The 21221-nt window shown below is 41.8% G+C and overlaps 1 protein-coding gene across 1 annotated transcript in view; it reads right to left on the bottom strand.

The window, feature by feature from the left end:
- Positions 1 to 21221, bottom strand: part of USH2A (usherin) — a 504580-nt gene that overhangs the window by 144521 nt on the left and 338838 nt on the right. The window contains exons 44-49 of the mRNA XM_069955428.1: positions 20298 to 20461; positions 15768 to 15977; positions 13482 to 13684; positions 11708 to 11820; positions 9822 to 10020; positions 3639 to 3807 (exon numbers count right to left, since the gene is read on the bottom strand). Of these exons, the coding sequence (XP_069811529.1) occupies positions 3639 to 3807; positions 9822 to 10020; positions 11708 to 11820; positions 13482 to 13684; positions 15768 to 15977; positions 20298 to 20461 (1058 nt within the window). The remainder of the gene's footprint in view (positions 1 to 3638; positions 3808 to 9821; positions 10021 to 11707; positions 11821 to 13481; positions 13685 to 15767; positions 15978 to 20297; positions 20462 to 21221) is intronic.

The raw sequence follows: 21221 nt of genomic DNA, 5'->3' as shown, positions 1-21221 counted from the left end.
CAGAATTTCAAGTACCTTTGCACATAAAAAAAAAAAAAAAAAGTATTATGCTGGAAGTAATGCCAACCAATCAGAGGAGAGTCTACATCTGTGATCTGAACTAATGGTTATTACAATCCAGGAAGATTGTGGGACTACCATGGTGACAGCATAGAGGAAACGAAAATTAGCCAAGAGAACGCGCCATAGGCTGGTCCTTGATACATTACACATGCAAACTCCCGGTAAGGACACTTATTGTGCCAAATATGTTCTCAAGATAATTTTTGAGGACATCGAAACCTGATTTAATGGCATCTGTTAAATGCCGAGAGATTCCTGTTAGCATCATAATCTTTGTCGATGGACCCATCAGTATCCGTCATGAGTATTATTTCCCCTCGGGCAAGGCTGACCGTCATTGACCCCAATTGTTCAAGATGCAACAGGCGTCGGCTCCGGAACAAGGACTCTCGAGCCGTGTCTCCGAGTCTCAGGAGGACATTGCAGGAAAACATTCATCTGAAAGTTTCAGTTTTGCTCACTTAGGATATACGGTAATAGATTATCAATAAGAGATACTTATTCAATGTTAGTGGTTGTTTTTTTTGGGGGGAGACCCCTTCTTATGCTATTTTCTTAGGTATCACATCGTGGTAAGTCATTGTCAGAAATAGGATCAGCCAAAACACTACAATCAGTGAGAGTATTTCCCCTGGGACCCCTACCCATCATAGAATAAAGTAGTTGGGATCCCTATGGCTTATTCCCTATAGAGTATACAGCATACAGTCCCAGTGCCCCTAAGGGTTGGACCCCAAATGCCCAGTAACAGAGATCTACTTTCTTACAGGGACACAGTATTAGAGTAACCCTTAAAGTTACTATTGAACAGGGGAACCTAAGCAATACCTTGATCCTGCATTGGTGAACACTGGTGATACTGAGCGTCCCCAAATAGAAATTAGATTAGGGGAAGCTGTCTGTGTTAGTAGTGCTGGGCCACCTTGTAGCAGAGTGAGTGGGGATTGACAGTTAACTACTGCTACAGGGTGCCATGCCTGCAGCACTAGTTACATAGACCCCAAGTATAATGTCTATTCTAATGATAATATGTAACATAAAGACATTAGGGGAAGCTGCAGCACTAAAGACACAGACAGCTTCCCCAAGTATAATGTCTATTCTAATGGTAACATTTAAAATATAGACATCGAGGGAGGCTGCAGCACTAGTGACACAGACAGCTTCCCCAAGTCTAATATCTATTCTAATGGTAACATGTAATAGAAAGACATCAGGGGAGGCTGCAGCACTGGTGACACAGACACCTTCCCCAAGTCTAATGTCTATTCTAATGGTAACATGTATCATATAGACATCAGAGGTGACTCAGGATTGCCACTACTAATATGTAAATGTCCTGGGGGCAGGGCTTATGCAGCCCTGCAGTTTCGGACGCAGCCATAAGTGGCAGCAGAGGGGCAAGTGTCACTCCTTACTGCTGGTGCTTAGTGTAATATTATAAAAAACTTAACACAGCAACTGTTAGTTTATATGGTATAGGCTAATGATACAGATATGGCTTAAATATATATACTGCATGCATATATTGCTACATCTCCAGAAATGAAACATTTCTGGATCATTAAAAAAATTAAAAAATAAAAATTAAAAATAAACTCCACTTATGCATCCCTGATCATTATAAGACAAAGACATCAGTGAAAGTAAAGTAAAAGGAAAGGAATTCCTACTATATGTTTCCTACCTAAAACAAGCTAAACATAAAGCAGCAGAATACTTTGTACTTTTTTTTTTTTTTACTTTTTAATCCTGGATTAGTTTGTATCTATCTATTCTGCAGTATCTACAAAAGGCGTAAATGTACAGAGTTTATTTCAGGACAGGGATTAATAGCTAAAAGGAAAAAAGAAATGGAAAAAAGGAGAGATCATTGTATGGATCAGGGGCTGGCGCTGCCACTTTGCGGTCCAGGCGTTCCGAACTCTGTATAAAGTTTGTATTTTTTTGTGGATCCTTCTAGACTTTACATTGGCCCTAGTGCCGCGCCCAAGTACACCTGATATTGGTGACTAATTTAAGTGGAAGTGCCATAGTGCAGCCCTATTTACTTGTATTTTCTAATTGTCATTTTTTTCAGCCATCTTGCCTGAGTTGTTCAAATAGTATGTACACATATGCTTTACAGCAAGCTCTATGCACCATAGGCAGCAATAGACAGGACCTGTCCCATTAAGACGAATGAGAAAGGTTTCTGGGCATGCTCAGTGACCTTTAAAGAGCTTATTCTATATGGATGGGGGGAGGCTGAGATGTGAGCTTCCTCTATTGTGTATCTATATACTGTTATCTATATACTGGTGACACTTGGCACTGTACTCCTATCTGTGATGATAAGGAGGACACTGCTGGGAACTGATCTGTACAGAGCAGGAAGTCTCAACTTAGTTTTAGGCCTGGTGGCGAGAACATAAACTACTACATTTTAAAATACATTTAAGATATATAAAGTAAAATGGAAAAAAAAGAAAAAAAACATAAAAAAAATCTTTAAAAAATATGTATAACATGAAAACTATTTAAATAATAGGTTATTTGATGACACATTCCCTTTAAAGGGTTTATCCAGGGCTAGAGAAACATGGCCACTTTCTTCCGGAAACAGCACCGCTCTTATCTCCAGTTCAGGTGCGGCTTGCAATTAGGCTCCATTCACTTCAATGGAACTTAGTTACCTGCACCCAAACTGGAGAGTGGAGCTGTCTCTGGAAGAAAGTCACCATGTTTTTGTAGTGCTGAACAACCCCTTTAAGAGAAAACATGTAGCATTGGGATGCCTTAAAGAGGATGTACCATCAGGTACGTCCTCTTTAATCTGACCTATGGATCAAACAGCGCTGTCACGGGGAAGTCGGTGCCGCGGTCCGTTTTTCGAACCGCGGCCCGGTTCCCGTGTATGGCGCCGTTCTATGCACCAGAACCGTCCAGTGCTCAAGCACTGGAGGGGGGCCAGCCCGCCCCCAGTGGGAGGGAGTTCCCTCCCCTGTATGACGCGGCTCCCTTAGAATGAATGGGAATTCCCTCCCACTGGGGGCGGCCCGCCTCCAGTGCTTGAGCACCGGCTTTCCCGTGATGGCGCCGTTCGATCCATAGGTCAGATTAAAGAGGATGTACCTGGTGGTACATCCTCTTTAAATGCATTTAACAGGTTTTCCAGGACTATATGTGTGATGGCCATAAATAAAGGGTGTGCCAATATTCAGCACCCCTGTCCATCAGCTGTTCAGTGCCCCACATTATACAGGAAATACATTCATTGTAAATTAATGTAGTGATTTATGTCAGTGGAAGCTGAGCTGCAGTACCCCACCACTGCCACTACACATTGTACAGAGCTGTCTGCTTCCTGTGCTGTTCATTGTGCACTGCAGCTCTGGCACACAGCTGATCATCAGGTACTGTATCCCCACCGATGTGATATTCATGAGCAATACCGGGGTTAGGTCATCAAAGAAATTTGCCTGGAAAACCTCTATAAGGGAAACGCAATGATAGGGGAGAGTAACACAGGCTGAGAACCAGCTTATGAATTAAGTATTTTTACATTTGTGAAACAATAAGAACATTTTCTTTACCGTCCTGAAGTCTGACGTAATATCCTCCACAGCAGTGATGGTCGGGCTTCACCACGTAAACCTGACCTGCACAACATATCCGTGACGCATTGTCAATGGATGTGATGTAGTCCCGTTCACAGCACTCGTATCCTTCCTTTCTGTCATGTAAAGCATCACGGCAACACACCTGCCATAGAAAACAGCACAAGTCACTGAGCATTCTGGCTGGATTCCCCCTTGAAGGATCATCCTGATCACACATATATCCACCTCCCCTGCACTTACTACTGCATTAAGGCTTCACTTCCTGGATAACATGGTGATGTCAGTTCCTGGATAACATGGTGATGTCACTTCCTGGATAAACATGGTGATGCCACTTCCTGGATAACATGGTGATGTCACTTTCTGGATAACATGGTGATGTCACAACCCGACTCCCAGAGCTGTGCGGGCTTTGGCTGCTGGAGAGGATGATGGCAGGGGGACACTGAGGGACACAGGGCACTGGAGGGACACTGAGCATCCCCCTGCCATCATCCTCTCCAGCAGCCACAGCCCGCACAGCTCTGGGAGTCGGGTCGTGACATCACCATGTTTTCCAGGAAGTGACATCACCATTTTATCCAGGAAGTGACATCACCATTTTATTAAGGAAGTGACATCACCATGTTATGCAGGAAGTGACATTAACATGTTATCCAGGAAGTGACATCACCATGTTATCCAGGAACTGACATCACCATGTTATCCAGGAAGTGACATCACCATGTTATCCAGGAAGTGACATCACCATGTTATCCAGGAAGTGACATCACCATGTCATCCAGGAAGTGACATCAGCATGTTATCCAGGAAGTTACATTACCATGTTATCCAGAAAGTGACATCACTATGTTACCCAGGAAGTGACATCACCATGTTATCCAGGAAGTGACATCGCCATGTCATCCAGGAAGTGACATCACCATGTTATCCAGGAAGTGAAGTTTGATGCAGTAGTAAGTGCAGGGAAAAAATCACTTCATAAGCATTTCCCGTGCACTTCTCTTTTAAAGTTTTACTCTTATTTCAAAGACTTTTGACACGTCATAGAGACATGTCAAAAGTTTTGATCAGTCTTGGTCTGCATGTTCACACCTGTACCGATTGGGAGAACTAGCCCGATCCTCTCCTGCCTCTGTGTCACATGATATCAGTTGGGCACCATAAACTTAGATGAGCATCACATGACACAGAGCCGGAAAAAGATTACACTTAGCACTGTCTTCTCCCGGATTGATCAGTAAAAGTGTGAACACTCAGATGTGGAAGGATCAAAACTTTTGACTTGTCTCTATTACAGGTCAGATGTTTTTTGAAACGAGAGCAACACTCTAAGTTGTAGTGCTATGTATCCAACAAAGATCTCAGTGAGATACAAGAACTCTCATGTTTATCACCTTGTGACCAATATCACTCTGTGCCCAATGTTCCTGTGGCCAAGTAAAAATATCTCCTTCTCTTCACCCTCATCCTCGGGGCCCTTTATGGAATTGTTCACTTATCTTATTAGAATGTTTTTAAATTGTTCTCATAATATCGATTTTCTTGTAGAATTCTGTGTTTATTTATGAAATAACATGAGCAGAATGATCAGGCAGAAGCTGCTGGGCCCCAATGACAAATCTCTAACAAGGCTTCCAACCATCACGACTGCTGGAATAACGGAAGGGATGGGCAAATGGGACCAGTAGAAAGTGAATGAAGGCCACTTGGAAAACCAAGAAAATTTAGACTAGGGCTACAAAGTGACTTTGGAAAAAGTTGCAATGAAATCACATGTTACAGAGACCCTCTTCACCGAACACCATAACAGCGAGGTTCATCTCAGTAAAGAGTCTTGGGACGAATATACTAGGTTTTAAGCTGTCACTGAAAATACTTTTGACATGTCAGAGAGACCTTGACCGATCGTGAGAATGACCATGGAGAGGACCACGCTGCATCTCCATGCTCTATGTCAGTGAAAGGGTTGGGCTCCATAGACTTTCATTATGTGTCTAACAAATCACGGGACACAGAGCCAGGAGAGGACCACCTTGAGCCAAGTCTTCTCCTGGCTTGTTCTCACGATCAGTCAGGGTCTGAACATTTAGACCCAGGCCGATCTAAACTTTTGACATGTCTCTCCGACATGTAAAAGTTTTTTTTATAACGACAGTGACACTTTAAATACATTTTAAACCAGTGTCAAAAGTTTTGACAAGTTTGGGTGTTCAGACCTGGACCGATTGCTGGAATAAGTAAGAAGATAACTGAATGCTTAAAGGTACTCTGTCACCTCCAACCTCCTCAAAACCCTAAACTAATGTCATTTGTAAGTAGGATAAAACATGCTGATTCCTTTGTATTTCACAGTTATAAGCAGTGTCGGACTGGGGTATCTGGGGCCCACCAGAGGAAATTATCCTGGGGGCCCACCAATGAAGACCCAATGAGAAACACCATGTCAGTCAGTGTTTGTGCAGGTTCTAAAGCTGGGGGCCCACCGCTCCTCAGGTGGACCTGTCCGACACTGGTTGTAAGCCTACCAACTGGGCATGTTGATGCATAGAGAGGACTACTAAGACCCATTCATTTGTGGCTTATAGCAAAGTAATGCAAGAATATAGAAAAAAGTGAAAGGATTTTTAACGTGAAAGATAGACCTTGATGCTGACATCTTACCTCTTGGTCACATGGTTGTGAACTGCAAGTTGCAACGACTTGAAAGATATAAGAACTTAATCCAGGATGGATTTCATGTTGAGGCAATATGTGAGTAGTGACACAACATGACACTCAAGCAAACCTGCCCGCAAAAGGGTCACAATAACATGTGGTTCCAGTTAGGGATGGTTCGAAACTGCCGAGGGTTCGTATGAACCCGAACCCTCGTCATCAGATTCCCGCTGTCTGGCCGCCATGTGCAGCGGATTGATACAGCGGGAGGAGCGCCTGGAAAACTGAGATACAGCCTATGGCTATGGCTGTATCCCAGTTTTCCAGGCGGTCCTCCCACTGTATCCACGCTCTCCACATAGCGGGCAGACAGCGGGAATCATTTCCGAGAGTTCGGGTTCGTACGAACCCAAACCGAACTTGGTTTGGACCATCCCTAGTCCAGTGTAACTTTTTTAATGGGGTCCATGGTTACTTGTTATCCCCCTGACATCTAGTATATATTATTATATTGTATTATCAAAGTGGCTAGTAGAACCAAGATAAATTTTCTTGAACCCTTATCTCTGGGGCAGGGAACCTTGGCTCTCCAGCTGTTGCAAAACTACAACTCCCATCATGCCTGGACAGCCAAAGCTAAAGCTTTGGCTGTCCAGGCATGATGGGAGTTGTAGTTTTGCAACAGCTGGAGAGCCAAGGATCCCTATCGACCAGTCAGGATCAGTTTTATGCAGCCCGCAATGCCTGAGCGTCCAACACTTACCTGTCATTTGTTGTCAGCAATTGGAAGCAGTTTTATAAATAAATAAAATCCAACCCTAATAAAAGAGCAGACATTGCAGTCTATAGATCTCCCCTCTCCGCAAAATCCTCACATCATCCATTTTCAATGTGAAAGGTACAGAAAGAGAGAAAGCCAAGAAAAAATAAATAAATAAAAAAACACCAAACCCGCAGCTGATGTATCCAAATTGAATTATAGGGGTTGACGCTGACTTGAGAAATTCAGTTTTATTAAATTAGTTATTCAGAGCAAACAGCTATATTGGTCGGAATCAGACGAGTCGGCTTTACTGGCAGCGAGGGCCGCGCTAATGTTATATGCTTCTCGTCCCATCATTATGTCTTTGTATTCTGTCCATCTGGCACTAAATTATACAATACGACTACACTGGCTGCTTTATGAGTGTTGCCTCCCCATGTAAATGCTTTGTGATGAGGCCCGAAACGTGTCCAGTTAATCATCGTAAACTCATCGAAGGCTCGTTGACTGGCGGCAACGTCCTGGCCATAAAGTGAGGCCCAATTAATGCTGCAATGGAGTAGAAAGGGCCAAGATCTGGGATTTTTCATGCTAAAAACGGTCATTTTACCCCCATTAGTCACATCATAATGTCATTTGGAAAAACATAACGCAAACAAATCATAGACGGCGTGACGATCGCTTCATTGTCCTGCAACCTAAGGCGAGTTTCAAAATAATTTATAAATCTCTTCTCAATCAGGTTTTAATTACTGTCTCCTATACGGGGAGATATTTGGTGAATTTACTAATCGCTTGGCCCTCGGAGAACCGCTGGGTTTCTGTTGACAAATAGCTACATTATTTCATTACGGTTCGTTGACGGAGACGTTTCCAGCCCAATTTGTCAATAAAAGCCATTTGGAATCTCCCGCCGTGCGCTTCTACGTATTGATCCGGAGCCTAAACTGCAGTTAATAGAAGAATTAATACAATAATTTGAAGGAGGAAAAAAAAAATCCTTCTTGCAAATTATAGAAGGTCTTTTCACGGCGAGTTGACGGGCGAACAAGTGGCCACTTGTGACGGAAATGGAATTGATTTTCAATGAGGGAGAATTGTGGGAATTAACTGGGAGGTTTGATGAATTTGTCAGCTGGCTTTGCTGTTGATAGAAGAGTTGTATCAGATTAGGAGAACATGGCGGCTTTCTTCAAGAAACAGCACCTCTCTTGTATATAGGATGTATTTGGTATGGCAGCTCTGCCACACATAAGGACTGACCTGCAACATCAAATGTGACCCAAGGACTAGGACTGAGCTGCAATATTGGATGTGACCCATGGATTAGGACTGAGCTGCAATACCAGATGTGACCCATGGATTAGGACTGAGCTGCAATACCAGATGTGACCCATGGACTAGGACTGAGCTGCAATACCAGATGTGACCCAAGGACTAGGACTGAGCTGCAATACCAGATGTGACCTATGGACTAGGACTGAGCTGTAATACCAGATGTGACCCATGGACTAGGACTGAGCTGTAATACCAGATGTGACCCATGGACTAGGACTGAGCTGTAATACCAGATGTGACCCATGGACTAGGACTGAGCTGCAATACCAGATGTGACCCAAGGACTAGGACTGAGCTGCAATATTGGATGTGACCCATGGACTAGGACTGAGCTGCAATACCAGATGTGACCCATGGACTAGGACTGAGCTGCAATACCAGATGTGACCCATGGACTAGGACTGAGCTGCAATACCAGATGTGACCCATGGACTAGTACTGAGCTGCAATACCAGATGTGACCCATGGATTAGGACTGAGCTGCAATACCAGATGTGACCCATGGATTAGGACTGAGCTGCAATACCAGATGTGACCCATGGACTAGGACTGAGCTGCAATACCAGATGTGACCCATGGACTAGGACTGACCTGCGATATCAGATGTGACCCATGGACTAGGACTGAGCTGCAATACCAGATGTGACCTATGGACTAGGACTGAGCTGTAACACCAGATGTGACCCATGGACTAGGACTGAGCTGCAATATCAGATGTGACCCATGGGCTGGGACTGAGCTGTAATACCAGATGTGACCCATGGACTAGGACTGAGATGTAATACCAGATGTGACCCATGAACTAGGACTGAGCTGCAATACCAGATGTAACCCATGGACTAGGACTGAGCTGTAATCCCAGATGTAACCAATGGACTAGGACTGAGGTACAATATCAGATGTGACCCATGGACTAGGACTGAGCTGTAATCCCAGATGTAACCAATGGACTAGGACTGAGGTACAATATCAGATGTGACCCATGGGCTGGGACTGAGAAGTAATACCAGATGTGACCCATGGACTAGGACTTAGCTGCAATATCAGATGTGACCCATGGACTAGGACTGAGCTGCAATATTAGATGTGACTTGTGGACTAGGACTGAGCTGTAATACCAGATGTGACCCATGGACTAGGACTGAGGTGCAATATCAGATGTGACCCATGGACTAGGACTGAGCTGCAATATCAGATGGGACCCTATGGACTGGGACTGAGCTGTAATACCAGATGTGACCCATGGACCAGGACTGAGCTGTAATACCAGATGTGTTAAACCAGAGCTACATCACCTTATGATTCTCCACTTTAATTCTGGTGGCGTTTTCCTTTAAATAAGATAGATCTAAACATATAGGTAAGATAAATGTATTGTAATGTGACCATAGTGTTACCTGCTGGTGGGGGTTGTAGCACTTCTCTCCACAAATGTCTTCTCTCTTCTTGCATTTGATAAACAAACAGTAATTTCCATTGTTATCCATTGTCCGTAACTTCATCGAATTACAAGGATATGCGTGCTTTCTTCTGACATCATAGCCGAGAATAATTCCGTTAGGTTCCTCCGGTGGAGCCCAGTAAATCTCCACTGATCTGTGAAAAATAAAAAAGTACCATATCCGTTGGCCATTTATGAAATGACAGGGGTTATCCAGGATAAAAAAAAAACAAAAAAAACATTTTTGCTTTCTTTCAGAAACAGCGCCTAACCTGCCTAGAGGCTGTTAGCGGTATTACAACTTGGCTCCATTCACCTTAACGGAACTGAGCTGCAATACTGCACACCATCTGAGGACAGGGGTGGTGCCCTTTCTGGAAGAACACAACTATGTTTTTCAAATTCTGATTAACCCCTTTAAGGCCCACTATCTATCTATCTATCTATCTATCTATCTATCTATCTATCTATCTCCTATCTATCTATCTATCTATCTATCTATCTATCTATCTATCTATCTATCTATCTATTTATTAGAACCCCCAGTGATATACACCACATTGGCCCCTACTTTCTTGCTGGGGTTCCCCTGTACACAGCCTCATACATAATACATTACATACAGTGTTATATTATTTTCAGAGTTAAAGTGAGACAGACACGGTTACACCAGCCGCTCCCTTCATACTTCAGGATCAGAATTAATGAATTATCTATTGATTAAATTCCACTCTAGCAAATCCACCATGGCAAATAAATGAACTAGCCAGGGCACGTGTAGGCCACGGCCAGGCTTGTCAGGGCAATCGATCAGCAGTTAGTAATCTTTGGGGATATAAGAAGAGTTTATGGTAATATGACATGTGGGGAAGAGAATGCTAACAAAGCCATCGAATGAAGTCATCGCACCTCATGCTGTATACGCCGCTGCTATATCTACATAGCACTGTGCTGGAGGGGTGTGATGACTTTTGCAATCTGTATGATAATCTAGCACCTCCTGGTCCATGCCACAGAGCAGGGTAGCTCACAGTCTAATTTCCCTATACAGGGTAAGACCAATAGGATAGGAAAACGCTTGACCTATTAGAGTGAATTCAAACAAAACCCATATGGATCCAAAATCTGCAACGCTTTGTGCGGTAACCTGGGGTTGGTAGGTGTTGTTAGCAGTGGGGTAGGTGTGTGGGTATACTGACTAGGCACTTGTTACAGCGGCCAGGAGTGGTATGCTTTGAAAAGGTACAGCCAGGTGTGTGGGTGCAGGTGCAGAGTAAGAACAGAGTCCAGCACTTAACCAGGATATCACTTTACTTAGAAATCTTCAGTGCAATAGAGCTTAAAGTGACTCTGTACCCACAATCTGCCCCCTCCAAACCGCTTGTACCGTCAGATTGCTGCTTTTAATCCAAGATCTGTCCTGGGGTCTGTTCGGCAGGTGATGCAGTTATTGTCCTAAAAAACAACTTTTAAACTTGCAGCCCTGTGCCCAATGGGCGTGGCCTGGAGTACCCATGCCTTAGGATTGCGACACCCCTCCGTCCCTCCTCCCCGCCCTCCTCATCATTATGAACGCCCCTAGGTAGGAATTTTACTATTCATTCATCAGTCTGAACACTGCACAGGTGCCGGAGGAGGCTGTTTAAACAGGGACACTTGCATTTAAATAGAAGAGGGGAGGCCAGAGGCATAGGGGTGGGTGCTGGGTGCCGGTATAGATACTTTACCATAGCCTTGCCATAGTTTTAGGGTAGTGAATTGAGTATTAGCCCCTGGTGAAGGCCATTAAAATCAATAAAGCGGACAACCCTTGTCTGAAGCATGCCCACAATTCGCTCTCACCTCGCAGTGACGTTCCGTATTGTTGGGGATGGTATACTTGTGGGCGATCTTTCCATGGTTGCTACTTGCGTGGCGTTGCTCTTTGTACATGCATATGTAGTGCAAACTTCAACCTATAGAAAATACAAAGTACAGAGTAGATAGTGCGCAGAGAAATGCAGCGTCCCCATTCACTAATGGAATACATGGATATATGCCCTCCCCCATAGGTAGCCCCATTAGTAAATTGTATTTCCCTCATGTAGGTCGCTACAGGATGCTACATTCATGTCTGAATACAGGTCGTAAACTTGTGTGTATGTGTGTGTGTGTGTGGGGTGTGTGTGGGGTGGGGGTGGGGGGGGGTGTTGGGGCGGGGGACACATCAATCGAGAGAATCTATTCTACAATAAGAAGACTGGACATGATGCACCTGAACCGGCAGAGCTGAGTTTGTCACTTGGCACAACTTATTGGGGGTTATGCATTTATGCCAATTCTGGTGGGAAAAAAAAACCATTGAAAAATATAATTTTTGAGCCAAATACTGTACACTAATGGGCATAAAAAAGATTGAGATTTGCTTTCAAACATTTTCTGCCATTTAATGCTGGGCTTTTAAAGAGGTTGTTGAGAATAAGAAAACCTTGGTGCTCTCTTCTAGAAACAGCGCCAGTCAGTGGTTATGTTTGGTATTGCAGGATGGTTCCAACAATAAAAGCAGTTTTAATGCTTGCTCCTTTGTGCAACAACGGCAAAACTGTACAGCTATTGACCCCTGCATCCAGTCATTGTTTCACTCGCATTCTGTGATTGCAGAACAGGACCAGTCCCAGCAACACAGCTTGTGTCCTGCAAGTGAAGGAGGATAGAACAGGCTGTGTCGCAGAGCTCCCTGAAAGTAAGCTGCTATCCTTTAAAGGGGATTTCCAGGCTTACAAAGATAGCACCCCTCTTGTCGTCGGGTTGGGTGTTGGGGTTTTGCAGCTCAGTTCCTTTGAAGGGAATGTAGCTGAGTTGTAATACCACACACAACCTGAGGAAAGGGGTGGCGCTGTTTCTGGGAAATAAAAAAAGGAGAGCCCCCCTGAATAATTCCTTTAAGAAAGCTGAACTGTAATACCACCTGTAACCTGTGGCCAGGTGTGGCGCTCATGCATGTTTTTCTTACCTTGTATCTACCTTTTAGAGGGGTAGTTCACAAAAAAATGCATTAAAGATCAACTGGTCTCAGAAAGTGATAGAGATTTGTAATTTCCTTCAAGTCTTCCAGTACTTATCAGCTGCTGTGTGTCCTGCAGGAAGTGGTGTATTCTTTTCAGTCTGACACAGTGCTCTCTGCTGCCGCCTCTGTCTATGTCAGGAACTGTCCAGAGCAGCAGCAAATCCCTATAGAAAACCTCTCCTGCTCTCCAGACTGGAGAGAATACATCACTCCCTGAAGGACATACAGCAGCTGATAATTACTGGAAGACTTCTTGAGATATTTTAATAGAAGTAAATTAAAAATCTCTGGCACTTTTTGGTACCAGTTAATTCAAAAGATTTTTTTTTTTTTTTATGGTGAACAATCCCTTTAAGCTATGCCAGATTGTACACCCTGTTGATGAATCTGCTGCACATGATGCTAGGACAGAGCTCGGCGTACCACTATAACCCCGACCTCCTCCATTGGACCCTAGAAGAACCTACTATATACCACAGCATGACATAAGCCGATGACAAACTCAGCTCTGCTACATCGGCTGCTGATATTTCTCAGTATTTTGGCGCGGTTCTTCTCGCTGTAACATACCTGTATACTGTACACTGTATAAGGAGCCAGGTCTCCCACTATAAAGGCATAAGGAGTCTCGCTTCCCGTCTTGAAGACCTTATCATTCACGTAGACGGAATATTCTGTGACAACGCCATTTGGATTTGAAGGGGATGACCAGATGACACGTACAGCTGTACTGTTGATTACCACAACCTCTGGAGGGAGCATACCCTCAGGCTCTGGAATTAATAGAAGAATCTGAGTCCGCTCCAGCTGTCTGCGGGAAAGACCTTGTGCAACCAAATGCCTATTAGTATCCAGAAAATGTCTAACAATGCGGCCCGGCGTCCTGCGACCACGCTGAGCGCTGATCACCGCACCGACTTATTATAACCACACGACTATAATATCAATGCTGATGTGTGACCGATGGAATGTTCTCTATTAAAATCAGATTAACTATCAATTGTGATATTGATACAGTCCCGGTCCCAACCCAATCACAGTGAGGCGGCGCGGAAAGTCGTTATATCGGCGTAATGGTGGAGCGGAATTGCGGATGACCCAAGGAACATTAGACGTGTCACCCTGTAAATGACTTCCAGCAATAGGACGGCATTATCGTTAGGTAAATGATCTAAAGTGTTGATGATCGCTCGCTACTTAATACCCACGTCTCATTTAAGAATTACATTCCCGGCGCTTAACCGGGGGGCGGCCGGGAGAAGCGGGTCAAATGTTTCCTGAGAGTGTCAGCCGCGAGCAGATTTATGGCTATTTTATAAACAAGGGAGAAAAAGAAGATGGTGGTCACCTTACATATCAGCGAGGAAATGAGGAGCCTGAGCTGAGGAGGTTTTTTAATGACCTGGAACACTTGCTGGGGAGGTGATGATATTATTCCATATTATACCTCTTATAATGAGTTTTTATAAAGTCAGAAGATTAGGATTAGCCGACTGCGTATGCTAAGAGTGACGAGAGCCAAGACAGGATGGCGTATAATAGGGGATGTCTGTCTATCTATCTATCTATCTATCTATCTATCTATTTATCATCTATCTATCTATCTATCTATCTATCTATCTATCTATCTATTTATCATCTATCTATCTATCTCCTATCTATCTATCTATCTATCTCCTATCTATCTATCTATCTATCTATCTATCTATCTATCTATCTATCTATCAATCATCTATCTATCTCCTATCTATCTATCTATCTATCTATCTCCTATCTATCTATCTATCTATCTCCTATCTATCTATCTATCTATCTATCTATCTATCTATCTATCTATCTATCAATCATCTATCTATCTCCTATCTATCTATCTATCTATCTATCTCCTATCTATCTATCTATCTATCTCCTATCTATCTATCTATCTATCTATCTATCTATCTATCTATCTATCTATCTATCTCCTATCTCCTATCTATCTCCTACCTATCTATCATCTATCTATCTATTTATCATCTATCTATCTATCTATCTATCTTGAAGTATAATCAGCAGCACAGTTACAAGTAGCGGGTGCCAGTGCACAGGTCCTCCAACCACAGGATTCTCAGTAATATGCAAAGTAGTTGTCACGGCACTCCCAATAAGGTGTAGCAAAAAAGTGTATTTATTCCAAAGAAATCAGCACAGCAAACATAGTCAAGTGGCAACGTTTCTGTGGCCTCTCGCCACCATTTTCAAGCTTGAAAATGGTGGCGAGAGGCCACAGAAACGTTGCCACTTGACTATGTTTGCTGTGCTGATTTCTTTGGAATAAATACACTTTTTTGCTACACCTTATTGGGAGTGCCGTGACAACTACTTTGCATATCTATCTATCTATCTATCTCCTATCTATCTATCTATCTATCTATCTATCTATCTATCTATCTATCTCCTATCCATCATCTATCTATCTATCTATCTATCTATCTATCTATCTATCTATATGTCGCATATCTATCTATTTATCAATCAATCAATCTAATATCTATCTATCTATCTATCTATCTATATGAATAGTTAGATCTTCTCTGACACATTCCATCACAGAAGAAATCTTTATAAGGATAATAATTGTGGCTGGAGTTAACCATTTATTGACTGAAGGCCAGGCTGAGGCCGGGGTAATCGTCACTATTACACACAGATCTGCTCCCGTCTCTGGAGACCCTTCTATTGATCTATTTTCTGAACTCAATGATGCACTTAAGCATTCTAACATTTTAGCCCTTTTTTCCGCTGGTTTAATAAGATGACTGGTTACAACCTTGCAAAATCAATCCATTTACTTCTCAGATTGAATAAAGTGCTAACCTCCATCCAAGGTGGTCACATGCGCCCAGCCGCTGCTTATACTGTGAGGCCCATTGGAGACCTCAACATAGAGGTGGTGGTCCGTATTAGGCTGTAATCCACCAATCACTGCGCTATTCACATCGGCCTGGAAAATCAGGGACTTGTCATACTGAGATGACTTTACAACTAGGGTGTAATGGTCGACATCACCTTGTAGATCTTGTATAGCTGGAAAGAAGTATATTAACAGTATTACAGATAGATAGATATATAGATATGCAAAATAGATAGATAGATAGATAGATAGAAGATAGATAGATGATAGATAGAAGATAGATAGATGATAGATAGATGATAGATAGGAGATAGATAGATGATAGATAGATAGATAGATAGATAGATAGATAGATAGATAGGAGATAGATAGATAGATAGATAGATAGATAGATAGATAGATAGATAGGAGATAGATAGATAGATAGATAGATAGATAGATAGATAGGAGATAGATAGATAGATAGATAGATAGATAGGAGATAGATAGATAGATAATAGATAGATAGGAGATAGATAGATAGAAGATAGATAGATGATAGATAGAAGATAGATAGATGATAGATAGATGATAGATAGGAGATAGATAGATGATAGATAGATAGATAGATAGATAGATAGATAGATAGGAGATAGATAGATAGATAGATAGATAGGAGATAGATAGATAGATAGATAGATAGATAGATAGATAGATAGGAGATAGATAGATAGATGATAAATAGATAGGAGATAGATAGATAGATAGAAGATAGATAGATAGATAGATAGATAGATAGATAGATAGATAGATAGATAGGAGATAGATAGATAGATATATAGATAGATAGGAGATAGATAGATAGATAGATAGATAGATAGATAGGAGATAGATAGATAGATAGATAGATAGATAGATAGATAGATAGATAAAACGTCCAGTTTGAAGTGCACTCCGTTCAAAGTGGTGTAAGGGTGCCAGCAGCTGGAGACCGAATCCACGTCTCCCCGTAAATAATCAAAGGATTCCGCAGCACAACCATATGGTGAAAAAAATCCAAAATAGTGTTTATTCCATATCAGTAGAAAATTCCATGCAACGTTTCTGTCTCTTCCCGAGACCTTTCTCAAGCATAAGCATAGTGAGTAACACATCCATTTTATACACACGTGAATTCAGCTACAATTGATTGTCAATCAATGTGACGTCATAGTAAAAGTGAGATCGTTTACAATATAAGGTCCAAAAGGACAGAGTGTACATTGGTATACAATTACTTGTGCATTTATATATACATATCACACAAAACCATAGTGAAAAAAGTGCTACATTTAAAAAAATGTTTGTAGTTTGCTGGGTGGAGTCAGCCACCACTCTCCACTGCTACTGGTTCTTCATACACATGTTTTTCTAACATTTTACTGAATTAAAACACAGTGAGAGGGATTTAAAATTCATGATCATAGATCATATTCCCCCATTTACAAGGGGAGGAGATCGCGTGACAGCTTTAAAAAAAAGGGAACTTTTATGGATTTTTCGGTTGGATACTTTACAACCAAAGGGTCTAAATGTGGAGTTTAAAATCAATACGTATATGTATAAGTAAAATAAAAAATTTTTTTTAAGGGGGGTGATTTGTCCTGAACGTACCCCAACATGATGGTCTTGTACTTGGAATTTTTTTTGAGTAAACATATTCTTTCTCCTTTTTCTTTATCTTTTTAGAATGATCAAGACTGAGCGCGAGGATTCCACCACAACCCACTGCTAACCAGTAATAACAGGATGGGGTTAATTCCAACTACGGGGTTAGTACACTGACATATTACAATAGGACTTTTTTCACAACTTAATATAGGGTTTGGGCAGATATGGGAATCTCCCACTCTTTTTGGAGGGTGGTTGAGATACCCAAGTACACTTTCGCTTTAGCGCTGTGTGTGAACACGTAGCTAGAGCGTCAGGCCGGATAACCCGAAGTTTGAAGGATGGAGTTCCGAACAGTGACAGTCCGTTTGGATTTGCAAGTTGTACGTATTATGGCCCCTGCTCCTTGAAGATCGCAGATGTTTTACTAATCTTCAGCATGATTGTATAAAAACATATGTACCTATTGAGATTGGAGCTACAGAAGCGAGCCCCTATAGATCCTCCCATGTATCCACCCACAGGGACGGGCAGAGTGAGAGTCTGCACACACCTGCATAGAGAGGTCGGTTTACACCAGTGAGAGGACGTCCTGTTAGAAAAACATGTGTATGAAGAACCAGTAGCAGTGGAGAGTGGTGGCTGACTCCGCCCAGCAAACTACAAACATTTTTTTAAATGTAGCACTTTTTTCACTATGGTTTTGTGTGATATGTATATATAAATGCACAAGTAATTGTATACCAATGTACACTCTGTCCTTTTGGACCTTATATTGTAAACGATCTCACTTTTACTATGACGTCACATTGATTGACAATCAATTGTAGCTGAATTCACGTGTGTATAAAATGGATGTGTTACTCACTATGCTTATGCTTGAGAAAGGTCTCGGGAAGAGACAGAAACGTTGCATGGAATTTTCTACTGATATGGAATAAACACTATTTTGGATTTTTTTCACCATATGGTTGTGCTGCGGAATTCTTTGATTAGATAGATAGATAGATAGATAGATAGGAGATAGATAGATAAATAGATAGATATGCAAAATAGATAGATAGATAGATAGATAGGAGATAGATAGATAGATAGATAGATAGGAGATAGATAGATAGATAGATAGATAGATAGATAGATAGATAGATAGATAGATAGATAGGAGATAGATAGATAAATAGATAGATATGCAAAATAGATAGATAGATAGATAGATAGGAGATAGATAGATAGATAGATAGATAGGAGATAGATAGATAGATAGATAGATAGATAGATAGATAGATAGAAGATAGATAGATAGATAGATAGATAGATAGATAGATAGATAGGAGATAGATAGATAGATAGATAGATAGATAGATAGATAGGAGATAGATAGATAGATAGATAGATAGATAGAAGATAGATAGATAGATAGATAGATAGATAGATAAAATACAAATAATGTACGCGGCACTCGGTGAAAAAATGTGGGTGCCAGCAAGCATGCCGGGGGTCCACCAGGCATAGACGTCTATAAATCCAAAAAGGCAGCGGCACTCCAGCAGGTAGTGAAAATACGTGGAAAAGTTTATTCACATCCCAAAAAACAAGCAAAGAAAGCTTTCTTTGCTTGTTTTTTGGGATGTGAATAAACTTTTCCACGGATTTTCACTACCTGCTGGAGTGCCGCTGCCTTTTTGGATTTATAGATAGATAGATAGATAGATAGATAGATAGGAGATAGATAGATAGATAGATAGATAGATAGATAGATAGATAATAGATAGGAGATAGATAGATAGATAGATAGATAGATAGATAGATAGATAGGAGATAGATAGATAGATAGATAGATAGATAGATAGATAGATAGATAGATAGGAGATAGATAGATAGATAGATAGATAGATAGATAGATAGATACATAGATAGATAGATAGATAGATAGATAGATAGATAGATAGATATATAGATGCATAGATAGGAGAAAAATAGATATTAGAAAGAGAAAAAGAGAGAGATTCCACATACAGCACATTGGCAGGTATGGCCATGTTGTTGTACAGGTGAACATACCTACCAATCTTTATAGCATACCTACTTTCCTTTAATATAGGCAATTCACTACCAGGGGCATAGCTAGGATTCATGGGGCCCCATAGCAAAAATTTGTACGGTGCCCACTGAATCCTGTTGGGGAACCCCCCCCCCATACTCACCTGGCCCTGTGTAGTCCCCAGTGTTCCTTAGCTCTCCCAGCTCCCCGGTGCACAATTGACATCGGCTTGGAGAATAAGCACTGGGTGACGGCGCCAGGCCAGGTGAGTAGTATGTGTTTGGCGGGGGGGGAGGGGGGCTCTTGTGACTTGAGGAGAGACTGGAAATGGCTTCTTTCTCTGACAGTCAGAGCACCGCAGCATTTAAACACAATTTTAAGGCCAAGGGTCTGTGGGCCCCCTTAGTGCAAGGGCCCCGTAGCATTGGCCTGGTCTGCATTTATGGTAGCTAAGCCATTGTTCACTAGGGGGTTTTGATACATTAAATTCTTGCATTTTAAGGTAAAAGGAAGGAGATAAATAAAAACTGTTTAATACGTAACTTAAACTTAGACTAGATAGGTTAAAGTGATACTATTACCCTCCCCTCCCTGTCTTAACGCTACAGGGAACATTTAAGTACTCCTACTCCAGTCTTAAATTAGGCTCCACCCCCTTTCTCCGGCTGAATTTACTAAGAGGTGCACGCCTCTGATTTCTTTTTTAGTAACCAAATTCTACTTTTTGTTTCTATCACAAATCCCAATTACCAACGTTAATTTTTTTGTTAAAAAAAGCAAAAATGAAGAAATTTATAGTAAGAGGATTAAAAGCTTTACTTACAGGGTTTGGTCCAGACGGCTTCTATAGCTGTGTGGTTTATGGCCTTCGCAGTCATATGACTTCCTCTTAAAGGGGGACCCGGAAGGGTCTTTGCTTGTACTTCCGGACTGGATGTATATCCGACAGAGTTGTACACAATCAGTTCGTATTCATAAAAGGTATATCTGAAAATAATGGATGCATTGTCATGGTGAATGTAACCAAAACACCACATCTTTTCTGCTCCGTCGGTAGGTTTTATAATATTTTTTATATGTTTTGTTTAAATTTTATATTTAGTTCTTAGGGGGAGATTTATCAAACTGGTGTAAAGTAGAATTGTCTTAGTTCAGTTCAGATTTCACCTTTCATTTTCCAAAGAATCTGTGAGGAATGAAAAGTGGAATCTGATTGGTTGCTAGGGAGAAATTAAGACAATTCTACTTTATACCAGTTTGATAAATATTACCCCCCCCCAAAAAAAAAATAAAAAAAAATTAAATATATAATAAATAAATAAATAAATAAAAATTAAGGAAATTAAGAAAAGTCTGTGGCCTGACTATACTTAAAAATATCCCTAAGGGTTCCTTCACACACCCCGGATCCGCAGTGTATTTCACGCAGCAAATTTGCAGCAAAATCCGCTGCTGATCCAGTGCTAGTTGATCCCTATGAGAATACTTACTCGCAGCCGGATTGACATCCCGCTGTGAGTATGTAAGTTAACCTCCCCACTGGCTGGAGCATACATCACGTGCTTCCGCTCCGGCTTGCCTCGGGGATTCTCGGCTGGATGTCCCGCTCAGTCAATCAGTGACTGCGGAGGGGCAGCGCACTGATTGGCTGAGCGAGACGAGCAGACGCCAGAACACCCGAAGCAAGTTGGAGCGGGGAGCAAGTGATGTATGCTCCAGCCAGTGGGGAGGTTAACTTACATACTCA

This window comes from Dendropsophus ebraccatus, chromosome 15 (genome assembly GCF_027789765.1).
Source record: "Dendropsophus ebraccatus isolate aDenEbr1 chromosome 15, aDenEbr1.pat, whole genome shotgun sequence".
Lineage (NCBI taxonomy): Eukaryota > Metazoa > Chordata > Amphibia > Anura > Hylidae > Dendropsophus > Dendropsophus ebraccatus.
Note: the sequence above shows the minus strand (reverse complement) of the source record. Positions and strands in the feature narration are given on the sequence as shown.